The 19,535-nt window shown below is 46.4% G+C and overlaps 2 protein-coding genes across 2 annotated transcripts in view; both read right to left on the bottom strand.

The window, feature by feature from the left end:
* The window catches only part of LOC115311462 (zinc metalloproteinase/disintegrin-like), a 49,746-nt gene extending 38,024 nt beyond the window's left edge, over positions 1-11,722 (bottom strand). The window contains exons 1-3 of the mRNA XM_029970128.2: positions 11,647-11,722; positions 10,768-10,940; positions 3,332-3,421 (exon numbers count right to left, since the gene is read on the bottom strand). Of these exons, the coding sequence (XP_029825988.2) occupies positions 3,332-3,421; positions 10,768-10,940; positions 11,647-11,719 (336 nt within the window). The 5' untranslated portion in view covers positions 11,720-11,722. The remainder of the gene's footprint in view (positions 1-3,331; positions 3,422-10,767; positions 10,941-11,646) is intronic.
* Positions 8,400-10,343, bottom strand: LOC121837698 (tigger transposable element-derived protein 6-like). Its single transcript, XM_042293452.1, has one exon. It carries the CDS (start codon positions 10,107-10,109, stop codon positions 8,553-8,555), a length of 1,557 nt encoding a protein of 518 aa, XP_042149386.1. The 5' UTR covers positions 10,110-10,343; the 3' UTR covers positions 8,400-8,552.
* Positions 11,723-19,535: the final 7,813 nt, after the last annotated feature.

Here is a 19,535-nt window from a genome sequence, read left to right as displayed (position 1 = left end):
GAACGAGCCTTGAGATCACCACACCTGACTCTAGGCTTGGTTTACATGTCTGCGTCAGCGACGAATGTTTAGGTTTGCACGGTTTTTTTCCTCTTCATTTATCGCACATATCGAGCCACGTTTTAAAAAGATACTTCAACGAATTTTAAAATATTCCAGTCGTGTCCACGAAGAGGCTGGATATGATCCACGATATCCGTAAATGACAATGGCACGTTTGTATTTTGAGCCTGGACGGCTGTATTTTTCGTTATAAACGGCCCATTCTGGCAAGCGCTTGGAGAGCAGCCAGCGGAGAGCACATGACAGCTGCCGCAATCGTGACGTAGATTGTCTCGGAACGAAAAACACTGTGGCGAGGCTGACGACGAGAGGATGTCCTAGCCGTTCCAGCCACCGAAGCGGAACCCGTCACTCAAAATTCGTAGAAAAGCAGCTTTAGGGTTAGTTGCGGTGGCCCAATCGCTGGCGTGCTTCGGCCGCTTCGGTGGCTGGAACGGCTAGGATATCCTCTCGCGGTCAGCCTCGGCGCAGTTTTTCTCAGAAGTCGCTTTTGTCCCTCTAGAATATAGAGCGACCCAAGCGACTTTTGAGGCACACAAAAGAGAGTCTCGGGAAGAAGGGAGTTCCTCCGTCTCTCGTCGTGGCAGGAGGCGAGACAGTCATCGTCACAACCTGTCAAGGTTTCTATACTCGGCGACAACGTTTCTTGGCAATGCAGTGTGAGGCACGCGTTCTCTCTCCGATTTTCAGAGCTGAATAAAGCCTGTGCGCGGGCTCTCCTCCTCTCCACTGCATTTCCAAGGAACGTTGTCGCGGATTATTGACGGGCATTACATACGAGGTGTTAGCGACATTCACTAGGTTCTCTTTGCTAATCGTTTAATTCGTGTTAAAATTATTTTTCGTGTCTTGTTCAACAAGAGATTGGTGAGTCTGATCTGATAATGCTCCCTTGAACACGAATACATCAAGAAATAAGCGTCGAAATTTAGTTGCAGTGTCCCTTTAAGAGATGGTTAAGTACGCCGGTGCTGAAAATTTTCGCTCGCTATAGTACACCATGTAAACTACCGCTTTAAGGCACTTTAGACAACCCGGAAAATCGGTTTCTCAACTTATCGGCCAGCAAGTTACTACAGGCATGTTAGCAAGTAATAGCAAATTACAGATAAAAAATAAAAAAAAATTAATTTTTCTCGTTAAAAAAAATTTGTTTTGGCAAATTTATGCCGCCACTCCGCAGACTATGCTCGCGTAAAAAGACTCCCTGCCGACAGGTGGCGTGCGCCGTGTCGAGGGAGCGCCGGCCGATTAGTGTTATTTTATGAGATCGTCTGCTATCCACCTGAATCGGCCGGCGCTTCCTCGACGTGGCGTACGCCATGTGCCGGCAGCGCTACCCTCTACGCGTGCATCGTCTGCGAAGTGGCGGCATAAATTGTCCTGAACCGGTTTCTTTTTTAGAGCGCAGCTCTTAGCCGCCAGTTTCCGGCTTGAGCGGCGTCGCCGTCGCCGTCGGCGTAACCATAACGCATCGGCGTGACGCGTCGGTGTAGCCATAACACGTCGGCGTAACGCGTCGACGTGACGCGTCGGCGTCGCCATCGCCGTCGGCGTAACCGTAACACGTCGGCGTAAAGGCCCATACCCACATTCGCGTTTGAACGCGTTTGAGTGCGTTGCGGAGTCCTTGCGGCCAGGCGAAGTCGCTTGCGGAGCGACGCGCGCCTCCCCGCAACGCTCGGTAGCGCGACGCAAGCGAGTAGAGACTCGTTTAACTTTCCGAAGCGTTGCGGTGCGTTCGGGTGCGTTCGACCAATCAGAAGCCGAAAGAGGAGAGGGGGTGACGTGTTCGCTCGCCCCACCCGGCCGACTCGGCGACTGCGAGACGTATCCGGTTCGCCGGTCGCAGTGCTTGCTTTTTCGTTTTGGGGAGCGGTGGGGACTGTATAGACCATTCCATTTAGCGCTCTCTGGGCGGCACCATTTTGTGCGACCGCAGCGCCCTCTCCACACATCCGGGAAGTTCAGCGGGTTCGGCGGAGCACACGAGAGAGAGAGCACGCGCCCGACTCCGCTAGCAGACGACAAACCGGGAGGTTGCCGTTCTCCATCTTTGGGCTGTATCGGCGGTCTCTAACGAACATCGAACTCTCGCTCGTGGCTGCCGTTGTGAAGTGGTTCGCGTTCTTAGGATAGTTGTGGCTACTCCAAAATCAGCCTATAGCTCTCTGTTGTTCTATTTTGCTAAATGATCAACTAGCATATCTTTTTTCCGTTACTTAAATAGCAGTTGAGTCAGCCGGCAGTACTACCCTTAACTACTGCTTGTATTGTGGCAGGAGAGCACGTTTTATTTATTATTTCAGACTTCCACTCACGGTCGCTAAAGGCCTACACCAGTACGAACTTGTGTATAGTAAAAAAAGGTACAGCCACCGGATTTACTTTTCGCCAAAGAGACCGGCCAATCAGACACAGTTTTCCCAATCACTTTTGTTTTATTTGCACGCAGGTAACAGCGCAATTGGACCCCGTGAGTCTTTTTATCTAGCATAATATTACACGATAACTGGCATATCAAAATCTGCACATCTGCGCTTGAAAGTTCCAAAATGACGCGATATTAAACAGAGTTTGCACGCCAGCCGGACGCTACCTACAGCCCACTCGGCGGGGCGGACGTCATCCGGGGTGAGAGGGGGAGCGCATTTTTTTCTCTTTTACCCTCTCTGCTATAACCCTAATGGAACGGTCTATTTTCCAAGGCTGCGACGGTTCAAGCTTTACAAAACGTCGGGGAAGCCGGCGAGATTGTCCCAAGATCGAACGCTTCGACGCTGTCGCCGTGCGCCGCCATGTTGCCTTGGATTTCGCTTACTATTGGTGAGCCACTAGTGACGATAACGCGTTCTTATTGGCTCTTGACTGCGGTTGACTGCGTGTCAACGCAACTGTGCGTACAAGTTTGGCGCAAGCGGTCTTCGCAACGCAACGCGTCCGCTTGCCGCTACGGAACGCACCGCGCTCAAACGCGAATGTGCGTATGGGCCTTAACCGTAACACGTCGGCGTAACCGTAACACGTTGGCGTAACCCGTCGCCGTCAACGTAACCGCGCGGTGCATTATGGGTGTGACTGCTGACTGCTGCGCGCGTGGTTCACAAAGTTGTAGGAACTTTCGGAAATGTTCGCTAAAACACCCGGTATCGCTACATTAAGAGGTGCCACTTCAAAAACTTAGTACAGGAAAGAAAATCAACATCAAATGCCTAGTTTTAAAATTTCAGGTGTTGATTTTATTTTAGGATAAATGCTGTTCCCATACCACACGAAGTCCGTCGGTGTCGGATACCATAACGGCGGCTCCACGTTCCGTGTCGTGATACAAGTTCTTCTCAATTAATTCTGATGGTACCTGCAAGTCACATAAAATCATCATAAAACAGCAAAAAGGTTTCGGTGCAAAATCCTTTAATGTAGCTGCAATGTAAATATTATGTACCATAATGAAGCTCGAGGAAAAGCACTTAATTACTTCATTGCTTTTCTTATATGCTGTTTATATCCTATTATATGTTTATATATGCTTATCTATATAAATATAAACATATTATATGTTTATATCCTGCTTATATGTGTTTGGAGTTTGAGTAACTGTCTACCTGTGCGTTGGTTCGTAAATATGTTGAGACGTTAAATGCTTTATAATAACAGTGCTTCAAGCATGAAAACACAATAAAAAGACAGTAAAAATTATAAATGTGCGCCGTATTTTGATTTCTCAACATTAGTTTAACTGCGAGCATTATTGTTTTAGGTTTTTTTCTAATATTTTATATTAGAAAAAATATAGTCAGCAGGCTCGATCTAAAATAGACCGAAAAAATCGACGCCTTCACGCAGCAATCTAAACTTTTCGTCAAGGGTATATTTCACTATGTCGGCTTTTCTTGTAAAATTACAAAGTGTTGCTCCCTTCTTGTAAAAAAATGCTGCCAAAAAACTTGCCAGGATCAGCGGCGGGCGGCGACGCAGACGGCCAAGTCGAGTCGCGGGACGCGTTTGGTGCGCGTATTGATAGATGGCGTTGGGAGCAGCATCGGAAGGTGTAGCCGACCGGTGAGAGAAAGCAGACGACAGGCAGACGAAATCCGTTGGCAGCAAAAGCGTCGTCGTCGTACAAACGCTTTTACAGCGAAGCTGTAAACCTCTACCAGCCAAGGAAAGTTTCGTGTCGTCGTTGTAAGCAAAAAACGCATGGCGAACAATTGAAGGCAAAAGAGCATATCTCTTTTGAAACCAGGCATACAGCCTACAGCTCAGTATCCGTTTCAATAAAGAAAACCACAATGCAAGCATCAAAACCACATGATGCACGATAAGGCGTGTGTGACCAATAGGAACACCTTCCCACGCGTCCCAGTAAAGATTAGGTTTGCAGTTGTTTCGGAAGGGGTTGGCGTCATTCGAAGCTCTCGTGTCCCGAAGGAAAAATCCATCAATGTAACCCTGTTTGGCAGTCAATGTTTTCTAGTGGAACGCTGACTGTGCCTGACTGTACGTCAAGCATGTCTGATTGGCCAACAAGTTACTCTGACCGACAGTCAAACTCCAGTCAGACTCCGCTTGTCGGCTTTCTGATGGTTTCCTGGTGGCAGTCGGCCGCCGCGAAATGCCATCAGGATGTCTTGGTGGCGATTCTGATTGTACATCGACTGGTTCTGACTGTACGTCAAAAAGCTTTGACGTGCAGACAGACGTACGGTCAAAGGACGTAAAGTTCGTTCGGACACCACTATTTCGTCAAATCTATGAATACGAAAAGTAATCCATGCACGAGAAAATGATTTCGGGACGTGAGCCCATAAAACCGCTGACGTTAGAGATGTGACACGCAACCGACCGACAACCTTGATCAGAAGCCCGCCGAAGCGCCAAACACGACACTTCGCCGACTTCGCTTCGCCCATAGAGGCTTCGCCGAGCTTTCATGAACGATCGCTCTCGACTCGTTTTGTTTCCCCGCTTGCTCCAACCTGTTGATGCTGCCCGGATTCTACAATGTCTTATGTTTTAGTAGAATTTCTACTCGAAAAGACCCAGCCTGTTGTGAGTTTCGACGATGTAAGGGACTTTAGCGGTGTAGTTGAAGACGACAAGGTGTACCAGGTCTACTGGGCCGGAGACGCGCGAACAAAAGGATCGTTCTATGACGCGAAAGTACTCTACATGGCAGGTGAGTAGAACTGAAGTACGGCGAAAGATGTACGAGTGCTTTGCATAACATGCAGACGGCTTAACTGCATTTGCAGCCGAAGCATCTCGTATAAAACGAGTACTCAAATCGAATTTCCTAACAGGAGGCATAGCATAGGGTTTAAAATGTTCGATTTGCGCGCAAGTGGTCGCGGGTTCGATCTGGGGTGGTCCAGCTTCTCTTTTTTTTTCTTTTTTTTCTTGATCATTTTCTTTTATCGAGGCGTTTGGCGATATTTATGAGTGCGTATTGCTTTACTCTTATATAAATGCTGCCCTTGTTGATGAAATTCCCTTGGCAGTGGCAGTCAGACGTCATCTGATGGACCATCAGATGACGTCTGATGGTCCATCACGTTCCACCAAGGCTGCTGACTGGCAGTCAGTGTCCCAAATTACGTAGCTTGATGGAATTTTCAATAGGGGTGAAGTGCAAACCGCATTATGGTTGATAACGGCGCCTGCTGCCAAGGCGACGGCAGCTTGCGACTTGGAGAGTGACGTCACTAGCCTTTCATGTATAAAAGAAGAACCCGCCTATACCCTGTTTATTTATTTATTTATTTATTTATTCTCTGCATCGCCGGAGCATTACAGCAGAGGAGTGTGTTACATGATTCACATATATCATTATAAATTGGAAAGTCACACAACAGCACACATCAGCAATTTCCAACAACATCAATAAACATGATTCACACCAGCACACAATAGCAATATTACGAAAAAACCAATGATGTACTTAACACAGAAACTTACATTGCATTAATAAGGCTAATAAAAGAGTCACTGTTAGCTGATACAATATCAGACGGCAGTTCATTCCATTCCGATATAGTTCTCGGAAAAAAAGAAAACATCATATAGTTAGTTCGACATTTTATTTCGCGTATTTTTTTACGTGGTCCCTCCTACTCGATATATACTGGGGCATTTCTAGATAATTAGACTTGTCTATTCCAGTTAAATCATTGTTGATAGCGTAAATAAGTTTAAATCTATTTTTCGTACGTCTTTTTTCTAAAGGCTCGATACCCATACAAACTTTCATTTGTGTCACACTCTCTGCTCGAGAATACTTATTCTGAATAAACCTCACAGCGCGATTTTGAATGCTTTCTATCTTATCTATGAGATATTTTTGGTGCGGGTCCCATACGGCACTCGCATATTCTAGATGTGGTCTAACTAGTGAGCGATACGCTGTCTCTTTCAAGATTTGTGGAGCAGAGCGAAGATGGCGGATGACTAAGCTAAGAACCCTGCCAGCCTTTTTCATGATCAAATCTATGTGCTGATTGAACGAAAGGTTCTCTGAAAGAATGACACCAAGATTTTTAATTTCAGACACTTTCCGCAACGAGTCTCGACCAATAGCATAAGCCGAATCAATAGTATGTTTCTTTTTACTAAAAGCGACATAAAAACATTTGCTTGTGTTTAACCCCAGTTCCCAGGTCCCGCACCATAAACTAACCCGGTTCAAATCCTCTTGCAAAGAAGAGACATCGTTAACGTTCCTTATTGTTCTGTAAATTACACAATCGTCCGCGAATAATCTGATATTAGGAGAGATGGAAGACGTTATATCATTAATGTAGATTAAAAATAAAAGTGGTCCCAGCACTGACCCTTGAGGTACCCCCGAAGTTACATCTACGTATTCTGATCTTTTACCCCCCAGGACGACGCACTGTTTCCTCCCACTCAGGTAGTCTTTTATCCACCGGAGCACATTACGGTCGATATTTAAAGCACTCATTTTGTGTAATAACAATTGATGCGAAACAGAATCGAACGCTTTGCGGAAATCCACAAAAATGGCATCCGTTTGCAGTCTGTTTTCAGCCGCACTAACTAAATCATGATAGAGCTCAAATAATTGGGTACTTCAGGAGACACCTCTACGAAAACCGTGTTGGTCAGGGCAAAAAAAGTTATTATCTTCTAGGTGCTTAATTATACCACTATAGACAATATGTTCAAATATCTTACATGATATACAGCTCAAGGAAATCGGCCTGTAATTGTCAACAATTGATTTTGGACCATTTTTATGAATTGGTACAACATACGTTTGTTTCCATTCTTTGGGGAGCAATCCGCTTTCAAGAGATTTACAAAAAATTACATAAAAGTATTGTGAAACTATACACGAGCAGGCTCTTAATACCTTGGGGGACATCTCGTCTGGACCGACGGCCTTGTCTTCTTTTAAAGAGTTTAAGCAATTTCTTATTCCCTCTAGCGTGATTATGACGGGAGGCATAGCATTTTCCACTCTATCTGTAAAAATCGGCAACTGTTTCACCTTACATCCGGACTCAGCGCATGCTACGAGCTAACTTGGCCAACCTCGTTCTGTGGGCGTGGCCTGTGATACGCTTTCCGCGCGTCGCTGTGCCCCCTCTCTGAGGTCACGTGACACTCACGTGGCCTCCGATTGGCTCCGGTGGCTCGTAACATTCGCTGCGCTTAAACGTAAGATGAAACGTAGTATCGCAACTGATTTCATTGTTGCTGCAGCACCACGATGAATAGGCCACGCATAGTTAGGACTCCCGAGGAGCAGCGGGAATATTATGAGCTGCAAAGGGAAAAGAAACGCCAATGCGACCAGCGGTGGCGTGCTACGACCGGCGGCGGCATTTCGCGTAGTGCAGTAGGCCATCGTTGCAGGTGATACCACAGCTTCGCTGAGCAACCAACCACCTTTACAGCGTAGATGGTAGCCCCCAATTTTAATTTAAAGGTTTGCTTTTATTGTTCGCAATTTTCTAACCACAGGTAGTTTACAAAAAGATTAGGTTAATTCTAATAAAGCACGGTGGTCGCGAGCAGTCTCGATAAGGGGGTAGCGCCATCTATCTATGCGATTGTCAAACGCGCCCCGCTACTCAACTTGGTCATTTGCGTCGCCGCTTGCGGTTGAGCCTGGCAAGTTTTTTGGCCCTATTTTTTACAGAAAGAAAACTACGCTTCGTAATTTTGCAAAAAAGAAAAACCCGACTTGTGAAATACACTTTTGACGAAATGTTTAAATTGCTGCGTGCAGACGTCGATTTTTACGGTCCATTTTAGATTGAGCCTAGTGAGTTGGGACACCCAATATTTGTATTATAGCAAACCGATACAGTCGAGCCCGCTTACAACGAACCCTTCTACAACACGAAACGCGTTCGCTCAAAGAGAAGTTCGTTATAAATGGACTTACCCTTAAAATTCAAGATAAATAAGTATGCACGGCACGGATTGGAAAGCGCAACACCTGCGATCGATGTGCATGGCGTTTATTCAAGGAAGTCCGTAATCGCTGTTTGCTTCCGCAGTGCAGATCCAATTATAGCGCTCTCCAGGTTGCTCAGCTGATCGATGTGAACATCGCTCAGTCCCCGTGCGTACACCAGCTGCTTCAACGAAGCTATGTGCCCCAAAGCCGTCGCTGTCGAAACCGGAGGTGAGGGAGCAACCCCATCGCCGACGTCGTCTTCGTCGTCCTCTTCGTCGTCGGACGCCGCGATGTCCTGCCGCACCTCCCGCACGATAGCTTCATCGGAGGCGCACTCCGAGACGATGACATCTTCGTCGGCGTCAACGAAGTCGTCCCACGTCTGCCCTTCCTCTGTCAGACTAGCAGCAACGGCTTGGGTCCACAGGGTCGAGTCGATGCTTTGCGCATCGTCTTGGCTTGCTTCCGCAGGAGATTGCTCCGCAGGAGAAAACGAAATCCCAGCTTTTCGAAAGCAGTTCTTGATGCTGCCAGACCTGACTTCCATCCAGGAGGCTTTCAGCATTTCCACTGCGTTCATGAGAGAAATTGTCAGCTGAGGCCCTCGCGCACTTGGTCGGCCGATTGCGATGAGCAGCCTTTCGATGACGCGGCGGCGGTAGCACACTTTGAAATTTCTGATGATCCCCATGTCGAGGGGTTGGAGCTTGGCAGTGGCGTTCGGAGGGAGGAACATCAAAGTCACAGCATTCAGCTGTGGGTTCACATGATGAGCTGAGCAATTATCCAGGATCAACAGGATCTTTCGTTTTTGCTTGACCATGGCATTGTCAAGCTCCGTGAGCCATTCGGCAAAGAGTTGCCGAGTCATCCAAGCCTTGGCACTGTCTCGGTACCGTACGGGCAGGGGGTTGGTGAAACAGCGCGGTTTCTTCGCCGTTCCAATCACAAACGGCAAGCGCCTGTCGCTGCCGTCTACATTACAGCACAGGAGCACAGTTATCCGCACCTTGCTGTGCTTCCCACCGACGCATTTGTCGCCCTTTAACGCGTGCGTACGCACAGGCCTCATCTGGTAAAACAACGCAGTTTCATCCGCGTTGTAGACATCTCGCTCACTGTAGCTGTAGATCTCGTCCAGGTTGTCAGCAAGCCACTGCTCCGCTCTCTCTATGTCCACGGATGCCCCTTCCCCGACGATGGACTTGTAAACAATCCCGTGGCGCTCCTTGAAGCGATGGAGCCATCCGTTTCCAGGGCTGAACTCTGTGAAATTCAGGAGAAACGCGAAGTCCCTGGCTTTCCCAAGCAGCAGGGGTCCGCTGATGGGGACGTTCATAGTTCTTGCGTCGAGAAACCACTTGAAGAGAGCGTCTTCGACGTCTTTGTACGCGGCGTGCCGCAGCCGTTTTCGAGCACTGCAGTCACCATTCATGCTCATTGCTGCCATGATCTTCTCCTTTTCCTTGGCGATCGTCGAAATGGTGGACTTCGATAAGCCATATTTCTTGCACAGTTCGCCGTTTTTCGCCCCTGCGCTCAGCTCCTGAAGGATTGCAGATTTCGTGCCCATGTCGATCGCCTTGCGTTTCTTCGCAGTTGAAGCAATGTCCGACATAACGATCGATGACTCGGCGAGTGACCGTAGACTGAACGATTGCGCGGAGGTCGAGCCGAAATGCCGAAACCAAACGACGAGAGGCAACACGCTTCAGACGGAACGAAAGACAAAAGACCGCGAAACCCCAACACTCAAAATAAAAAATAAAAAAAAATGCAAAAAAAAAAAAAGGGGGCTTTGCACACGGCCTTAACGCTTCGAGCAGAACGCGTGCAAAGCGTTGGGCTGGGAGGCCTGATTGTCTTGCTTTCCCCTTTCGTTCCCTCTTCCCTCCCCATCCCCCTCCCCAAGAACCCGACGCTGTCGGGGTGTTGCGCTGCCGGTGCTCCTCCGCGTTTTGCGCCTCCTCTCCCCTGCCTTATCTCCGCCGGCAGCCAAGGTCGCGGCGCCGTCAGCGCCGTTTCGTTCGTTCTATCCGAGAATTGCGCACAGAAATGGCCGTTAAAAGTGGGCCGTTTTGTGCAGGATTCTTGCGAAATATGTTTGGGGATGAGAAATTGTTCGTATTAACCGAACGTTCGTTTTAAGTGGGGCCGTTATAAGTGGGCTCGACTGTATATCAGTATCCCTTTTTTTAACAAAAATGTTTGTCTGTGATCATTAATTACAAAACAATATATATGTAGCTGCCAAGAAATAAGTACACGTCACTTACGTTGCGTGTGAGCATAGTATCCCCATCAAACGACGACAACTGAATTGTGTCCGAAAACACAGACGTTCTTCGTAGATTAAGCACGAGGTCCTGGTTAATTCTTAAGGTGAGCTCGCCCGCCGAACTCCTTTCTTCGATAAGCGTCGGGAAAATGTTTCTGTTTTTGAGAATCCCTAGGAGTGTAGAAAAAGCGCTGGGTAAGATTTTGTACAGTTTATATCTTCGCAATTCTCAAACATATTGCGTTACAAGTTGAACTTGATTCTATCTTCCGAATAATGTGACCTTTTTTTCGTAGTAGGAAAACGAGGAAACTTTCAGAAAGGCGATGTATGAATCGGGTACTTTCGCCACTTAAGCAGACAATCGTGAATGCACTTCATTCCGGACAGACAATATGCGCTTCGAAATATTTAAAGTAATCGCGAAAATTTAATCCGATTGCATGTTTCACATCCAATAAATTACAATAATTTAAATTGATGTCTTTGCAGCGCTGGGTTACTATGCATAATGTTTAGTTGCAGTATACCGTGAACTTATAACGTTCGAAAGCGCCAAACATTTTTGCAGTCATAGAAAGCACTCTTCTCCTGACCTTTTTCTTATTTCTTCAGTCACTGCATATTCCTTACGTAAATTCGATTAGAGTCACTACGGAAACAATATGATGACCTTCAGATACATATTTTTATTTTAAAACTATACAGCATGGGCGCTGCTGTTACTTGATTTCAAAGGTCGAGCATTATCCAGAAGTGTGTTTATAAAAAAAATAATTAAAATTAACTATATATTCAGGGGGTATGGTTGGTTGTGCACAGCGAAAAAACATTACACAGGTGGAAACATTTTACTAAAGTACAAAAGCACACTTACCGGCATTGCAGATCTGGCTATGATATATTGCACAATATAGGACTATCAGAACGGGAATCGATCCTCGCGCCATTCTAAACAATAATGACTTTGCTTCTTTGAAACAGGCTTAAGGCATCGGCGATTTATTAGCCTGCAAATTTATAGAACTCATTAAAGGTCAACTTTCTTGCTTACTACGCATTCAGCGTGCGTCATGGCCGCCTCTGGTCGCCTTTTTCATCGTTAACGAATCGTTGTATAGGTCGCTGCAGGGCCAACTCATTGTGCCGGTCATTGCTCCAACATCCGCTTTCTTGACTCGGTTAAATGTGTTTAAAAGTGAGATGGAGTCAACACGAATTTCTGTACAATTCATAACGTATGTGTGCAAGCCTTCGTAATACGCATTTCTTCGAATACCACACGAACCCACAAAGCTATACTCGGAGGGCTGCCGGATGCATGGCGTTCTGCCGGGCGCGAACGTATTCGGGTGTGATGAGGCATGTTAACACGGGAAAAGACACGCTGACCACATAGTTATACATAGATATTGCAATATAACGTTAATGGGGAAATGGTGGTAATATCTGGCCAAGGCAAATTTGGAAATGAATTTCTAGCTTCTTGGTATGCCGTGAAGTCTTAGCCGAAACTGAAAGCTAAAATTAAAGGAGGTGTACTTGGATTTGTCAAGGAGTATGTCTCAAAGTTTCACCTTGCTACGTTCACCTAAATCAATTTGCTACGCACGCACCCGCTGAACAACTAAGAAGAATGGGAATGGCCAACCTTATGTCTGTTTCCTTTTTTTTTTAATTCTAAAAACGTTAGTTCTCCAACTGAAGGAAAATTTTTTTTTCGGGCACAATGCATCATAAGAATTCAGCCGTTATCGCCATACAAATGTATCCCCATAGTTCTAAACAAATAACTTGTTTTTGTATGTCTCACATTTAAGTACGCTTTTGAGTGTGATCCTCGCTTCTCAAAACAATTCTGTATCTCGTTACAAGTTTTGAGGAATCGCTGCCTTTAAGACAAACAAACACATACTTTGTGTCATTCTACGTTGAACTGTGGCAAAAGCTACAGGTCCTCAGATCCAGTCACAATCTGTGTAGAGACGACGAGCATTTCAGCAAAGCGAAGATAATAAAATCATATTTGACGGTTGCGTTTTTACAGTGTAAGATCGGTGTGTCCTTGAGATGTGACGATACTGGTTTGCACTGCATATGAAAGATTTAGCCAGTGCCGTACGATAGGCTGCTTGCCTGGGTCTTTAACGTGCGTCACGCAGCTGTTATACATGACCGCGCGCCGGTACGACGCTCATCCAGATCAAAACGGGCACGAGTAATAAAGGTATCAGCGAGCATCAAATTTAATCGATTAAGCTCGGAGCACGTGAAGCGAAAGCTTGAGCTGCAGAACACGGGGTCCTGGTTTCATGCGCCCAAGTGTTCGGGGCCCAGTTGACTGCGTGGTGTTGTTGACGACGCTGAAGTTTGTTTGCACACGATCGGAGATTACGGCCGTCATTGCTGATCTTCTCTTCTCTTACCGAGGTACGGAGCCACTTGAATCGGGCGATGACGACCCTCCACAAAGGCCTGTGCTGGGGAGATAGACACCGTAGAATTTCATATGACAATAACCCGCCCTGCTGTGGTAATGATCAAAGTCAAATTTGGGGGTTTTACGTGCCAAACCTACGACGGGCATCTGGCACGCCTTAGCGGAGGACTGAGGATTAATTTGGACCACCTGGGTCTCTTTTGACGTGCAACCGAAAGCTTGGTTACACGGCGCCTTCTCCGCAATAAGCCTCCGTCATATTGCGGGCACCTCGGTAGGGATTCGAACCCGCCACCTGGGGATCCGTAGGCCGGCGCTCTCGCCTGGGAGCCACCGAGGCGGCCAGTGGTAAACATCAAGTGAAGTGAACGGAATAAGAGAAAGTTAGAAAAAGATCGGGGTATACCTAAGCAGTTCTTATGAGTTGTGAATGCGCAATCATGCAAAGCCGGTCGTGTACTCCCTTATTTGGTCTCCTGCGTACTTTTTGTCGCCGGTCAGCGCGCGCGCTCTCCTGGGCGCGCTGACCTTGGACGCTCCGTGTTAACGGCGCGGTGACGGACAGGGGGCGCCATGGGAGGAGCGGTCGTTGAAGCCGACGCGCAACGGCCAATGGGAGCTTCCTCGACGCGCGCCAGCCAATGGGACCGAAGCTGAAAATAATCAGCTTTACTGCGCTGTTCTGGGATCGGGGAATTTTGGAGCCGTTGGCTACCTTTTCGCGTGGTTTCATAGCTGGGAGATGCCTTCACTCGGAGAAAGGATTTAAGGTGCCGTTTTCGCGGCTCGCTTCACGAGACCCCCCCCCCCCCCCCCCTCCCCAATTCACGCTTTCGTATTAAAACAGAAGGTCTAATAGGTGGCGCCCATGCACAGCTGCCGCAACGCGTCTATGGATGCTTTCAGCACACTAAAGGCCCGTTCACAAAAACATCGGAGCGCTATAATCAAAGCGCTGACTTCGCGATGAGCGCGTGCTCATGGGAGCGTTCACAGTATTTGTATCGCAGCGTCAAAACTGTTGCTCATGGCAGATGATAAGTATCTGACGACGCATGAAAAGCGCTGTATCAGCTCTCCAGTGCATGTGGGAACCGGCCTTAAAACTGCTCTCGCTAACCCGCGCTTGATCAATCACTGAGATCTACAGCGCGCCCAATGCATCAGCGAGGTTCAAACACAGTTTGGTTCGCTAATTCAGTTTGCCCAAGGGAAATGCACAGGACGCATAGCTTCAATGGGTTTGCAGCAGACCCTGTTTTCAAACAAAGAATCTTTTTTGCGCCCCGTTGTTCGCGGGACGCAGACACTAAAACGCAGCGGTCGGTGCAACACGTGCTTTCTGCAGAATAAGAGCTCAGGCATTTTTAAAGAGCAGTATAGCGAGCGCTTTAACGAGGGAGCAGCAGCAGAATAAGATGCTTCCACGTCTGCTTGCTTAATCTGGCAGAGAAGCACCACTGTTTGTGTGCTCCACTCCGAGTTTCGTTTTTATACTGCGGTGATTGCCATTTCGGGTCACGATTCGTGCGTTATAATTAACAAAAGCACGCTGTACACGGCTTTACCCCGGGCACGAATTCGGCATATCTTCCCGTTTTATATTATAGAGGTATTAGCGCGCATCAAATTTGGTCGATTAAGTTAGTGTCAAAAATAGGCACTTTCCATCACACCGTACTTGAGGAAACTTTTTTCTGACACTTCAAAGGAAATAAAAATCACGAGTGCACAGTTTTGATGGGCGCTCAATGAGTACGAACGAATTTTCACCCATATATTTGACTTCGTTGCCAAAAGAAGACGTTCTCAAGCATGGTAGTATTGACACAAGCATATAAATAAAAAAGGAGGAATTCAGTGTTACGTTGAACATTGCCCTGTTCACGCGCAAATCAGCGGAAGTTAAACTCGTAAGTAGGGCAGCCTCGACTACACAACTAAACCTCTTTTGATACATTTTTCCCAAACCACCTCGACGCCGTTGCTGCACACTGACCAAGGCTGGAACTGTCTGGTGCTCCTTTGAGTCACAACAAACTTGTTTGTTTTTATAAGTAAGCAAGTTGTTGACACGTGTGTCCGAAAGTTAATTTGAATAATAAAAATATAACAATAATCCATAGAGTTCGCCAGAAATACCCTCACACGTTTTGGGGAGTATAAATATTGAGGTGAATGAGAAATGCAGCTAGCATTCATACTAAAATACATTCATACAAATTAACGTATCGAAAACGCAGCTGAACTACATTTAAATACATAAAAATATTTTTTTGCGATACAAATAGAAAAAAAGTTTGCCTAGGACGAAAATACTGGCCTGAAATTAATTGCGCGCACCTGGTAGTGAAAATTTAGAAGAAAAAATGGAAATTTTTTACTCTTTTCTGTCATGCGAAATTGGAGCAGAGCTCTTGAGGTATTTTAATTTGGCGATATACCCTGGCAAAGAATTTAAAGGAGAACTATAAAAAAAAAAGAAAAAAAACTGCGCTCTCAAAGTCAACGTGATTTACAATAATCTAAAAAAAAGAACAAAAAACATAGGATATCTTTGTTCAGACAGCAAAGAAGCCGACGCACGGTAAGATGACATCTGATTTTCGAGTTTTACATTGCCGAGGCAGAAATTAATTCTTGTTTTTTTTTTTCTCATCAAAAACGAAGAGTATCTAGTGTTCTGCATATTCTACCCTTCTCGTGAAAGACACTATGTGCATTTATTTTAATGTTCCTGGCGCCTTATTAAGCGGTGATATCGTTAGATCATGGTGGCATAAATCGGTGTTTTCTTATCACTCGGTCGAATCTGAACACGACATTTTTACTTCAGCTCATGCGTACTTGAGCTAAACATACTTGTACTCGCAAGCTTTGACAAGCCTTGTGCGAACAACTTCTTTAACATTTAGGTTATTTGTACAATAGGAAATAACGGCACATGTGTGATCTTTCAGCGCTTATTCCTCAGTAAACACGCTCACAGCCACTAACCCGTAGGCGCGTGTGCCTACAGGTGGCTGTTAACTTGTTTACTGAGGTATTATTTCTAAGTAAACAAGTTCACAGCCAACGACCTGTAGACGGATGTGCGGTGCGTGAAATTTATTTTTTTACACAGAGCTAGCGCGTGTGTTCGCAACTCATTCCTGAGTCCAGTAGACAAACATGGCGGTTAGTAGCTGGCGATTTTTGGGATGGTCACAAGTGAGAGACAAAGTGTTAATGCGCCCCCATCACTGCGCATCAAGCTCACCCCAGCAAAAAAATAAAAATAAAAATACCAACAATAAACTGTTGGCTTTACTTCGTCTTATTCAACAATGGACTTCAAGCAAACCCGCTACGTGCTGCCGGTTCTAGTTACAAGACACTTACAAACCACGTGGTGCACTGCTCGGGTGTCCGCACGTTTCAGTGAACGAATAGCATTGCAGTACCGCGCACACGCTTGGACCACGTGAATTGAAAGCTCCAGCGGCAGAACACAGGGTTCCGGTTTCCTGCGTCAAATTGTTCGGGGCTAAGTTGACTGCGTGGTGTTGTTGACGGCGCTCAACTTTCTTGTACCATCGGTGCGGACTTCCGGACTTTTATCACGATGTGAGGGCCATTCGCCCCTTGACCCGCCTGCAACAGTGTTCCGATATTTTGTTTATTCGCGTAGACATCTTTTTGTGACTTCAATATTTAGTTTCTACTGCTCTAATTTTTTGTACTTGTATTTCACAAGACAGTGCAGTGCTGTCCAAGCCACTCGGTTGTTGGCAGGCACGCTAGTAAAAATTCCTGCCTACCTACCACTGTTACGAAGACGGGCACCACCATTCCATTCCAACTCCATTCCGGAGAATTAGTTCCCGACAATTCCGTTCCTTTTAACTCCTCAAAATGGCGAAACTGGGCCCATTCCAGCTCCTGGAATCGCTGAATTTCAGCCTTCCATTTCTCTAATATGTAAAGGTGAAAAAATGGTCACTCACTGCCACGTTGTGTTACTGGAAAAAGCTGCATAAAGCTGCTAACGTTATCAAACGCGGAGATTACTGTAAAAGTGTGCAAGAGCATCTTCAAGGCACTCGTCGTGCTAAGCCGAAGGGTGGTCGCACAAAGTAATTTGTGGCAACCTCTTGTCACTGCAGACATTGATCGCGCGATCAAGCATAAAAGACTTGCGAGTCCCAACAGACGCCAAAAATTAAGACTACCTATTTCCTTCGCAAACGGACCGTGTACCTGCATACCCTCCACGGATACGTGGTTAGCGTCTTGTTTGTTTAATAAGGCCTTAAAAATGTCTAGTTTGTGCGTCGAGCAAGAAGGTGCTATCTTTCTCTCTGCTTCGAATACCTCGCAACCGCACCTTTAGTGCTCTGTTAGAAGCGACGCCGCCTATACTTGCCTCCAACCTCCACGCATTGCGGCACGAACGGAAAACCACGGATAAAGTGCAATCGGTATACTTCGCCAGCACAAGGGACTGTACCACCATATTATGCAACCTGCCTTCAATATATAAACTTTTACCTTTGTTGTATATTCAATCTATGTTGTTGTTGTTTTCTTATATGTGTGCCACGGAAAAACCATAGACGTTCGGCAGGGTTAAAAGCAGTGAGTCGAGCCGGTCATTATTCCTGTTCGTTTCAAGTTTCGGTTGGGAATTCGGTTCGGGTTCGGTTCGGGTCCGGGTTTAGTTCGGGTTCGGTTCGGGTTTGGTTTGCTTCGGTTCAGGTTTGGTTTGCTTTGAATTTTGTTCCGGTTTAGTTCTGGTTCAGGGACGGTTTTGAAATAACGGTTTGGTTACCGATTTCACGAAGCGCGAACCAGTACAAAGCTCTTCTTGAAAGGAAAATCCACAGCTCCCTGTTGTTAAAAAAACGTAAGTTTAGCACGGCGTCACTTTTATAATAATGATACATCATCAAAAGCCGTGCTTCGAAAACGAGGAGAGCAAAACAAATATATGCTTCATTTCATATTGTGATCTCGAATTTTTAAAGCAAATACTGTTCTATGAAAAATACGCGGTTAAACAGGCGTTTGGAAACAGTACCAAAGTACAGTACTCACACGTGAAGTCAATCAGACAGCACGCACAGTGACACCGTGACGGTAGCACGCACCGTACTCGCATCCTACCCACAAAAACCCAAAAAACAGGCCGAATACACCCACACCGCACGCCCGAATGACTTTCTCGAACGGCTGAGTTGAAGGGGAGAAGACAGCGAGGGCCCGTCGAAAGACAGTCAAAACAAAAAAAGACATAAAAAAAGGCGACTTGGTGCTTCTAGAAAACGCACACATAAGAATATTTGCTTTAAGCAACGTAGTCTTGGGTGAGTGGCGTCCCGGTGACCGACGCTGCAGTGTCTTGCTCGTCGCGGCTTCGCCTCTTGTAGCCTCCAGATTTCACCACCAGGGTGGGTAACAAACGCGCCGACAGCCGTCAACTTTTTGTGCTTACTTTGATGTTTATGTTTCCTTTCTCCTTCCGGCACATGGGAAGGGATTTTTTTAACAGCCTGGATGGGAAAAGGAAGTAATGAAACAAATTTACAACAAACAAGTAACATTTTTAGAGCTTTATTTACCACCAAACGAATTTGTAGTTGGCGCCCGCAGGCGCCCTCGGAAAAGTGGCCCTTATTTATCACGTGACTGGGCCTTATTTATCACGTCGTGCTTGCGCACTTTCGGAAGCTTCCCATTCTCTCTAAAAGTTACTTATTAATCTTCTTTTGAAGTGCAACGAAAGACCGAAGGTGTATACGTAACTTTTCGAGGCCAAAAGAAGCTCCTGAAAGAGCGCAAGGCACCACGTGATAGACCTGTGCGCCAGTCAAAAATTGACGGCGGCGGCGCGCTGGATTGTTCACATTTATTCTCTTTCTGCTGCTGTGATGGCGGCGGGAAGAAACGCGTTCAGCCGACAGCGCACCACGCTCAGCGTGCGGCAGCGGTGCTTCGTTGTAAATAGGTTTTATGACACTCTTTTTCCACCTAGCATGTTTAAGAAAAATTTAAAAAAAGCTTTTTCCTTTGCATGTGGCTTTTAAGGAATATTGCTTAGCAGCAAGAAAAGCAAAGAAACACGCACACAAACACACACAAAGAATAGCACTTTACCCTTTTGGCACAGTCAGATATCCTCCGATTTACTTTACGATGTGCCGCGATGGAAGCTACGAGCTACACGAGCCAGTCCGTAGTTCGTAGCTTGTGTAGTGCCTTCGCACTCCCAGGGTCGCTCCACCCAACTTCTAAGGTGTATGACGCCCTCCGAGCTACAAATTGGTTCCAACAGCTCGTTCTTTGCG

This window comes from Ixodes scapularis, unplaced genomic scaffold (genome assembly GCF_016920785.2).
Source record: "Ixodes scapularis isolate PalLabHiFi unplaced genomic scaffold, ASM1692078v2 PGA_scaffold4__175_contigs__length_147842914, whole genome shotgun sequence".
NCBI classification, from domain to species: Eukaryota; Metazoa; Arthropoda; class Arachnida; order Ixodida; family Ixodidae; genus Ixodes; species Ixodes scapularis.
The sequence above is the reverse complement of the archived record's forward strand: the minus strand, read 5'-3'. Positions and strand labels throughout refer to the sequence as shown.

Excerpts from the sequence above, each read along its gene's own strand:
- LOC121837698 (XM_042293452.1), bottom strand. The coding sequence starts at position 10,109 with ATGTCGGACATTGCTTCAACTGCGAAGAAACGCAAGGCGATCGACATG.